This window comes from Oryctolagus cuniculus, chromosome 11 (assembly GCF_051225735.1).
Source record: "Oryctolagus cuniculus isolate XC-2025 breed Fujian yellow rabbit chromosome 11, ASM5122573v1, whole genome shotgun sequence".
Taxonomy (NCBI): domain Eukaryota; kingdom Metazoa; phylum Chordata; class Mammalia; order Lagomorpha; family Leporidae; genus Oryctolagus; species Oryctolagus cuniculus.
In genome coordinates, this window is record NC_142877.1 from 77,033,077 (window position 1) to 77,043,744 (window position 10,668).

The window sequence follows — 10,668 nt, forward strand, 5'->3', positions numbered from 1 at the left end:
ACTGTAAAGTAATTAGTACTCGGGAAAAGAATTTACAACAAACACAGAAGGGATTTATTTTAATTGACACATAATAAATAATTCTATATATTTCTTGGATATAATGCCATTTTGATACATGTACAAGGCTGCTTCAAAAAGTTCATGGAAATTAAAAGTATAATGGAATTAAAAGTTAAGTTTATTTTACTGCAAAAAGATTTTTTGGCATCTGTGCATAGTGTTTTTCAAGGTGTGCATCCTCCGTGTCTATGAATAAATAATTTTGCACCAAAATAAAATTAGCTTTTAATTCCATTTTCCATGAACTTCTTGAGGCACCATTCTGCATTAGGTAATCAGCAAGTCAGAGTAATTAGTATCTGTTGCCTCATGCTCACTTGGACTTACCCCTAATGGTAGAGCTAGAAACGTGCCAGGGGATTCCAATTCAACCCCATCAAGGTGGCATGTACCAATGCCATCTCACTAGTCAAAGTGATCAGTTTCAGTTCATAATTGATCATAATGATAGGATTAAGTGTTAAAGGGATCACATAAATAAGACTAGTGTCTGCTAATACTAACTGATAGAATCTAAAAGGAAGAGAACAATCCAACATGGGAAGCAGGATACACAGCAGACTCATAGAATGGCAAATGTCCTAAACAGCACTCTGGCCTCAGAATCAGCCCTTAAGTCATTCAGATCTGGCTAAAAAGCCCATGAGAGTTTCACAGGCATGGAAAGCCAAAACACTGCAAAAAAAAAAAAAAAAAAATGGCCTAAATGAAGATCTCTGTGAGTCAGATCTCAGCAGAAAGAACGGGCCATCAAAGAAGGAGGTACCTTTCTCTGAAGTGAGGAGAGAACTTCCACTTTGAGTATGGCCTTGTCTAAATAAGATTGGAGTTTGTGAACTCAAGAGGCTTCCATAGCCTTGGCAGCTCATGACAAGAGCCTCGGGTGATTACTGACATAAATAAGACTGTCAATTGTTAAATCAACAACAGGAGTCACTGTGCACCTCCTCCCTATGTAGGATCTCTGTCCTTAATGTGCTGTACTATGCAAATTAACAGTAAAACTATTATTCAAACAATACTCTATACTTTGTGTGTCTGTGTGGGTGCAATCTGTTGAAATCTTTACTTAGTATATACTGAGTTGACCTTATGTATATAAAGATAATTGATAATGAATCTTGATGTGAATGGGATGGGAGAGGGAGTGGGAGATGGGATAGTTGTGAGTGGGAGGGAGGTTATTGGGGGAAAAGCTGCTATAATCCAAAAGTTGTAATTCGGAAATTTATATTTATTAAATAAAAGTTGAAAAAAAACCAAATAAACAACAAAAAATTTAGTATCTGTTGCCTCAAACATTTATCATTCTTTTGTGATTAGAACATTTGAAATTCTCTCTTTGGGGCCAGCACTGTGGCGTAGCAGGATGCAGTGCTGGCATCCCAAATTGGTGTCAGTTGGTATTCCAGCTGCTCCACTTCCAATCCAGCTCTCTGCTAATGTGCCAGGGAAAGCAGCAGAAGATAGCCCAAGTGCTTGGGCCCCTGCACCCATTTGGGAGACCCAGAAGAGGCTGCTGGCTCCTGGCTTCAAGCCTTGCCCACCCCTGTATTTTTAATTTTCAAGTAAATAAGTAAAATCTTTAAAAAATGTATCTGTTCTAGCTATTTCAAAATATATAATACAATGGTGTTGACTATAGTCACCGTACTATGCCATAAATGCAAGAACTTATTCCTCAGTGCTAACTGTAACTTTCTACCCATTGATGTGTCACTTTTTTGTTGTCATTGCTGATGCTTTCTACTCACATTGTAAGTAACAATGAACTCCAAAAGGAAACTGAGTCAGAGATTGCAGTATGTCTAATGATTTACTTTTATTGACTAGTTGCTCAAATTTATTGTTACTTTTAGTAATGTTGATTTAAAATTGATGGGGAAATGAATTAGTCCATTTAGATACAAAATCATTTGAATCTGATTTGTTGACATTTGAATTCATGCTGTCTTTATCTATTCACCTGATAATGTCAAGGATAATGAGAAGTTGAAGGTATTACATTAAAAAAAAGAAGTTGAAAATATCTAAATCCTGCTGTTCTTGAGATTATCAATTTCTCCTTATAATTATTGCAGTCTTTATGCCTTATAAGGAAACATTTCTGAGGCAAATAAAATGATAGTAACTTCTTTTAAAAGGCCCTTGGTTGTACCACTTTGCTGTTCTACAAAATCTTGGAAGACTTAGGAATAAAAGTTTTTGGCAGTGCAAGAATGGCACATCAATTACTTGCAGGGTGGCGATACATTTTGCTAAGGACAGTTGACATCTGTAGAAAATCAAATAATGAAAGGCAATGACTTTGAAAGTGCCCTGAGTTTTCATCCATTTCCTAATGTCATGTTTCTCAAATTGCCTCACATTCGCATTCCTGCTCTGTTTATGTTGCTATTTTTGAAATGGATACCAAAAATTAAACTACCTTTGGAAATGCTACCACTATTGAAAAAAGAACTTGTCATGATCCTTAACATAAGCACTGCAATTTATCAATGCATCTGATTTTATGATGAACCAGTCACTAAAGAAAGGTATCTTCTTTTTTTTTTGTATTGCTGTGTTTTATTTATTTTATTTTATTTAACTTTTATTTAATGAATATAAATTTCCAAAGTACAGCTTATGGATTACAATGGCTTCCCCCCCATAACGTCCCTCCCACCCACAACCCTCCCCTCTCCCACTCCCTCTCCCCTTCCATTCACATCAAGATTCATTTTCGATTCTCTTTATATACAGAAGATCAGTTTAGCATACATTAAGTAAAGATTTCAACAGTTTGCTCCCACACAGAAACATAAAGTGAAAAATACTGTTTGAGTACTAGTTATAGCATTAAATCTCAATGTACAGCACACTAAGGACAAAGATCCTACATGAGGAGTAAGTGCACAGTGACTCCTGTTGTTGACTTAACAAATTGACACTCTTGTTTATGGCATCAGTAATCACCTTAGGCTCTTGTCATGAGCTGCCAAGGCTATGGAAGCCCCCTGAGTTCACTGACTCTGATCATATTTAGACAAGGCCATGGTCAAAGTGGAAGTTCTCTCCCCCCTTCAGAGAAAGGTACCTCCTTCTTTAATGACCTGTTCTTTCCACTGGGATCTCACTCACGGAGATCTTTCATTTAGTTGTTTTTTTTTTTTTTTTTCCCAGAGTGTCTTGGTTTTCCATGCCTGAAATAGTCTCATGGGCTTTTCAGCCGGATCCGCATGCCTTAAGGACTGATTCTGAGGCCAGAGTGCTGTTTAGGACATCTGCCATTCTATGGGTCTGCTGTGTATCTCACTTCCCATGTTGGATCGTTCTCTCCCTTTTTTTTTTTATTCTATCAGCTAGTATTTGCAGACACTATTCTTGTTTATATGATCCCTTTGGTTCTTAGTCCTATCATTACGATCAATTGTGAACAGAAATTGATCACTGGGACTAAGAGTAGAGTTTCTTTGCTGCTCCCATACAAAAGGGTTCTCTTTCATTTTCTGTAGTCTTAATATTGTCCCTGAATTCTTTAATGGAATTATACCCAAGTATTGGATTTTTTTTTTCTCTTGGAAAGTCTGTCTTGGCAAAATTTCAGTTTTAAAATCAGTGAGATTATCTGCTACCTTTAAACAAAATTGTTTGCTCACCCTTCCATCCCCATCTCCCTTACTATAAGCAGCTTAAACTCAGTGGAAACAGTAACTACGACCATTCTCCTTTTCCTAGCACAGCCAATAGAAACCCCAGATTACCTACCCAAGAAGGTATTACTTTCTGTGTAATAACTTTGTCTTTTTAAAATGTCATTTAAAGGGGACCATTATACTTTCTCTTCCTTTTTATATGGCTTTTTTCAATGTTAACAAAATGCCTCTGATGTTATAACATGCATCAGTGGTTCATTCCTTCCTATTGGTTCTTTCATTCTTTTGATGAAAACACCACAATGTGTTTGTCTGTTCACTTATTTGACATACATATGAGCAGTTTCCAGGCAGGGCTGTTATGTACAAAGCTGATATGAAACACTGAAAATAGTAGCTATTTATGGTTCCCTCCTCCAAATGCATGCAGCAGCCTGGGCTAGACTGGACCAAAGCCAGGAGTTTGGAACTTAATATGACTCTCCCATGTGTGTGGCAGAGACCCAAGTACCTGGGCCATCATCTGCTGCCTCTCACATTAGCAGGAATCTGGATCAGAATTAGATGAGCCTGGACTTGAACCAAGCACTTTGACATGGGATGTAGGTATTCTAAGTGGAAATTTAACAACTGTACCAAATGCCTATCTCAATCCCTTTATTAAAATGCTTACTTATTTATTTTCATCTTCTTAAAAGAGCACAGTGAGAGAAAAAAATCAGAAATACACATACACATACATACACAAAGAGAGAGTGTCTTCTATCCACGGGTTCACCCTCCAAATGCCTGATGCAGCCAGGGCCGGGCTGGGGGCGGGGGAGGGGAGGAGGCATCCCAAGCAGAGGCTTAAACTACAGTTCCTGGCCTCTCCCTCCAATCCCCTTTTAAAATTCACCTTCAAAGTATAATTGTTTTTATACTCAGATAATATTATCTTTGGATTCTTGATAAAGTACACTTAAAGCTGACTTTATACTAGGAGCAAAACGAAACCACAGCCTTCCCTGTAATGAGGTGCATGTAACTATTAGTGCCTGCCTTTCAAATTTTCCTTGTGGGTAAAATGAGTCAAAGAAATAAAGGCAGTCCATTGTAGCAGGGGAGCGGGAGGTATTTCGGTCATAACTGTCTTCATTGTGTGTGTGTGTATGTGTGTGTGTGCATATAGTGTTTATTTTTGTGTTTTCCTATTTGGTACAAGATCCCTTGTGATAGCTCTGGGAATGCTTATAATTTAAAATAAGCCACCACTGCTTCAGGCCTGAAGGAAGATTCTCTGGTTTGTAGGTTCTCATACTTCCAGCAAAGACAAAAAGATTTCCGTTTTCTCCAAAGTTCTGCCCTGGGAATTAAGACCAAGATCTCATTATATTCTGTACCTAGTTTTGGGCTCCTTGTGTGGTAAAACACCACATCAAAGGTAGGATTTTGTCATCCCTGTGTTTCAGATCAAATACTGTTTTAATCTTGTCCCACTTATTTCCAGCATTAGTAATCTGGTTTATGTGCTCACATATCATTTTTTATTCACATAATATGGGCAGTTGCTGTCTTAATTTTCCCACAAACTCAAGTAGAAATATCTTCCTCTAGTAACAAGTTCCACCTGACCCCTGATGTATCCCTTGGAAGACTGAAATAATGTCTGAGGATTAGCCTGGAGTCTTTGAGTATATGGAGGTCTTGGAGAATTTGGAGGTCTTGGAAAATCTGAAAAGGGGAACATAGTAGCTGTTTATGATGTCTTCTTATGTCCAACTCTAGCCAGAGGCAGTGCTACCAGAAAACAGGTTTCTTGGAAGAATTCAATGAAGCAGTGGCATAGACAGAGGAAATATTGTTTCAGCAACAAAATTCTTCACTAACTAATAAAGTTGTCTCTGGATTTCCTGTGAATGCTGTTGAAACCAACTGTGTTGAAAAATTCATTACTTCCAGCTTTATCAGCCTTGCTGTTCTCATCTGTACTTGCTTTTCAAACAGACAAACATCTCACTCACTCATTCAGCATACATTAGTGAGTTCCAGGTACTCTTATTGGTCTGTGAAATACTCAGATTAAAATCTACTTCCTTGAAGCTGTCTTCACTTGTTTCTAAGGTATTAAATATGAGGCACAAAAATTCTACAAACAATATTGCAGATTTATGTGCTAGAATTCAAGCAGACATTTGCAAGACAGTCTTTGTTCAGCCCTTTATTATAGTCCTTGATAGTGCATTTGGGAAATGCGATTTTTATGTACTTCAAATTTGAAGCTATTGATGAGATAGCAAGAGTTTTCATGGCTACCAGTAGGGAAATCTGAGAATATTCTTAAAAAGGATTTGTAGATTGCACCGCGTCTTCCTGAAGAAGGTTAAGAACAAAAAGATGCACCTGGAGTTTGCCTGGAGCCCTGTGCGGGTCTAAGCTCGGGTGGGATCTGGGGTCCTTCGCTGGAAGCCGCTCTTGCTGAATGCAAATAGAAACCAGGCCAGCTCTCCTCAGTGGACAGTTGGTTACCTACCAGAGGTGTCTCCTACTGAAGGTATCCTTGGCGATACTGTAAGCCATAAAAAGACAACTTGCACCCAAGTTTGTCTGACATCTACCCTGTCAAGTGTCCATGATGCTGGGTCCCGAGGGAGGTGAAGGCTTTGTGGTCAAGCTCCATGGCCTGCCCTGGTCCTGCTCTATTGAGGACGTGCAGAACTTCCTGTCCGACTGCACGATTCATGATGGGGCCCGCAGGTGTTCATTTTATCTACGCTAGAGAAGGCAGCCAGAGTGGTGAGGCATTTGTCGAACTTGAATCAGAAGATGATGTCAAAATGGCCCTGAAAAAAGACAGGGAAAGCACGGGGCACCCGTACATTGAGGTGTTCAAGTCTCACAGAACCGAGTTGGATTGGGTGTTGAAGCACAGCGGTCCAAACAGCGCTGACACCACTAATGATGGCTTCATGCGGCTTCGAGGACTCCCGTTTGGATGCACAAAGGAAGAAATTGTTCAGTTTTTCTCAGGGCTGGAAATCGTGCCAAACGGGATCACTTTGCCTGTGGACTCTGAGGACAAGATTACAGGGGAGGCCTTCGTGCAGTTTGCCTCTCAGGAGGTAGCAGAGAAGGCGCTAGGGAAGCACAAGGAGAGAATAGGGCACAGATCTATTGAGGTATTTAAGAGCAGTCAGGAAGAAGTGAGGTCATACTCAGATCCTGCTCTGAAGTTCATGTCTGTTCAGCGACCCGGGCCCTATGACAGGCCTGGCACAGCCGGGAGGTATATTGGCATTGCGAAGCAGGCAGGCTTGGAGAGAATGCGGCCTGGCGCCTACAGCGCTGGCTATGGGGGCTATGAGGAGTACAGTGGCCTCGGCGATGGCTACGGCTTCACCACTGATCTATTCGGAAGAGACCTCAGCTACTGCCTCTCAGGAATGTATGACCACAGATACGGAGACAGCGAGTTCCCAGTGCAGAGCACCACCGGCCACTGCGTCCGCATGAGAGGGCTGCCATACAAAGCGACCGAGAACCACATCTACAACTTCTTCTCTCCACTTAACCCGGTGAGAGTCCATATTGAGATTGGCCCAGATGAAAGAGTGACGGGCGAAGCCGATGTGGAGTTTGCCACCCATGAAGGAGCTGTGGCAGCGATGTCGAAAGATAGGGCCAATATGCAGCACAGATGCATAGAACTCTTCTTGAATTCCACCACAGGGGCCAGCTACGGGGCCTACAGCAGCCAGGTGTTGCAGGGCATGGGGGTGTCCGCGGCTCAGGCCACCTACAGTGGCCTGGAGAGCCAGTCAGTGAGCAGTTGTTATGGCGCTGGCTATAGTGGTCAGAACAGCATGGGAGGATATGATTAGTTTCGTAGAAGCATTTGAGTTAATTTCAATCAAATTTTCAGAGGCAGCCAGCAAGCAGTGAAAAAGCAGTTATTACCCTAGAGGAAGCTGTGGGACCCATTTTGCACTATGAGTTTGTGAAATCTGGATTAAAAAATTACCTCTTCAGTGTTCTCTCATGCAAACTTTTCTTCTAGCATGTGATATTGAGTAAACTAAAACTATTTTTCGCTTTTCTCGATTAACATTTTAGTAGTATCCCTCCGAGTGATGTTATCTGAGTTAAAGTAGTTTAAGTATGTTAAATTGTGGATCTTTTACACCACACCACAGTGAACACCTTGGGGAGATGTACTCTTTTGGAAAACTCAAAGGTGCTAGATCCCTAATTCAAAGAGAAACATTTCTCATGTTTGTTCATTCTAGTTTCTATTTTCATTTAAATCTTTTAGGTTAAGTTTAAGATTTTTAAAAGTTAGTTTTGAGAATTGAGACACAATACTAATACTGTAGGAATTGGTGAGGCCTTGACTTAAAACTTTCTTTGTACTGTGATTTCCTTTGGGGTGTATTTTGCTAAGTGAAACTTGTTAAATTTTTTGTTAACTAATTTTTTTTCTTAAAATAAAGACTTTTTCACAATGACTGGCACAGATTATCTGCTAAGCAAAAGGTGGCAAAACTGGGTGGTTGAAAGAAATTCATTTTAATCGTAATGTATTTTGGTGTGAATTTAAATTTAGTAAATCCATGATCTCCCTTATATTCTTACAATGAGGCTAAAATAAAAGTCTAATAAAAGATTTTAAAAAAAAGGATTTGCAGCTGCCTTCCCCACTGCCTGTTGCTAAGGCCTGGGGAAAATTCCAATATTCACCAGACTCTGCCTCTTAAGAAATAAGCAGCTTTGAGAATGAGAATAATTGGAGAAAGTTGTAAATTTCTGCATGTTTCCTTAAATCTATATTCAAAAAATTTTAGTTGTATTCTTAGAAGTTAAATGTTATTTATTCATTATTTAGGTATCCTCTTTGTCAGTATATGTCTATTAAAATCCTAGACATTTTTGTTACAGTAGACTTTTTTCTCTTAAATGTTATTAATTCATTATTTAAAAAAGAAAGAGAGTGAGAACGCTAGGGACTCAATCCAGGTTTCCCACATGAGTGGCAGGAACCCATTCACTTGAGCCATCACCTGCCACCTCCCAGGGTATACAAGAGCAGGAAGCTGAAATCAGAAGTTAATTGAGGAATCAAACCCAAGGACTCCAATCTGAGATGCAGTGTCCTAACTGGCATCTCAACCATTAAGCTAAAGGTCCTCTCCTCCTACATATATTTTTTTACCTAAAAAAAAAAAAAAAAAAAAAAAAAAAAAAAAAAAAACACAATATTTTGACTCTAGTGGTTGTATAACAATCTTTCAACAAAAATCTTATAAAATGTCTTTTTATGCTAATCTCTATACATGATTTAATATCCTAAGAATTTTATACTAAAATGAGGAAAGAAGATGTTTTTTCCAATATGGAGATTCAATTATATATTTGAATATTTGAGCTACAATTTAACAGATCACTTAAGGGGGTACTCTGAAGTCAAACTAATGAGCTTGTTTCCTGGCTCCATCATTTGCTAGTTGTATTTCCTGGACATGTTGCTTCACTTTTTTGGGCTCCAGTTATCCAACCTGAAATGGGTTTATTATCAACCCACACCTCATAGGATTTATTTTGAATGAAATTAATATATATGACTAGAATGCTTAGCACAGTGTCAAGATTTTATAAATAATGAGCAAAACTCACTGAATGATGAAGTGAAAGGTGAAATACTTTAGAATGAGTTCTCTTGGAGCATATTTTACTTTTATATATATGAGAGAACTTGGTCCAAATATTTTCTGAATTAGTCAATACCATTATCATATTATCAACCTAATTTTTTTTGACAGGTGGAGTTAGAGAAAGAGACAGACAGAGAGAAAGGTCTTCCTTCCGTTGGTTCACCCCCCAATGGCCAGTACAGCCAGCACGCTGTGCTGATCAGAAGCCAGGAGCCGGTGCTTCCTCCTGATCTCCCATGCAGGTGCAGGGCCCAAGCACTTGGGCCATCCTCCACTGCCTTCCCAAGCCACAGCAGAGAGCTGGCCTGGAAGAGGGGCAACCGGGACAGAATCCGGTGCCCCGACCGGGACTAGAACCCAGGGTTCACTAGGATTAGCCTAGTGAGCCACGGCGCCTAATTTTTCTATAAAAACAGAGTTTTTAAAATCCTTTCAAGCCTTACTGTAATAGTTACTTGAATTTCTTCCTCACATTGAATTACAAAGAGATATACTGAAAAAAGTTTGAAAATTGAGTTAGAAATTTGTGACCAATGTGCATAAAAAATAATATAATAATGTAATGATGGTTCTGGCAAATTCACTGCAATTTGAAAAATTAAGAGTTTTCATTTATCATAATCAATTTGCACCTTAATGGGTATTAATGTTAAGATACATGACTGTTTTTCAGAATAAGATGGTGTTTCAAGTAATTACACTATCACAGTCTATTTGGAAACATCCTACTGAAACATTTTTTGTGTCCCTTTGAAAATGATGTAGAAATGACTAAAATGAGCAAGCAGTTCTGTAAGGAGAAAGCCTTTAGGTCTTAACTTCTTCATATTCATAGCTCTTCCTCTTCAAATATTTTTCATTTGAGTTGATTGTCACTCCCCGTCTTCGTGGAGGAACGACACAGGACCCTGCGTTGTTCTTTCGTCGGCTCGGCCCTCCCCGGGTTTGCTGCTGGTTCTTCCCGGGTTGGCTACCGACCCTTCCACCTCCGTGGAAGGGCAGTTCCCCCTGCCACTTTCCCCACTTCCGCCGGGGAGCGGCACACCGCCGGCTGGCTCTCTCGGGGGCTGCACAGGTGTTCCTTCAGATAGATGTTCCCCTTAGATGTTCCTGGTGCATGTTGTCTCTCTCCTCCTTTATAGTCCTCTCCACCAATCCCAACTCTGCTACCCACACGCCGAGTACGCTGCTCTCCTCCAATCAGGAGCAGGTCCTACAGTTTATTGGTTGAACTGGAGGCAGCTGTGTAGAAGCTGTTTCCTCCTCTCCCAGCGCCATAT

At 39.9% G+C, this 10,668-nt stretch overlaps 1 protein-coding gene across 1 annotated transcript; it reads left to right on the plus strand.

Moving 5' to 3' along the window:
- The first annotated feature begins 6,574 nt into the window (after positions 1-6,574).
- LOC149123535 (heterogeneous nuclear ribonucleoprotein F-like) lies at positions 6,575-8,182 on the plus strand. The gene has a single exon (XM_089309053.1). The coding sequence runs from the start codon at positions 6,650-6,652 to the stop codon at positions 7,559-7,561; it is 912 nt and encodes a 303-aa protein (XP_089165179.1). The 5' UTR covers positions 6,575-6,649; the 3' UTR covers positions 7,562-8,182.
- Positions 8,183-10,668: the final 2,486 nt, after the last annotated feature.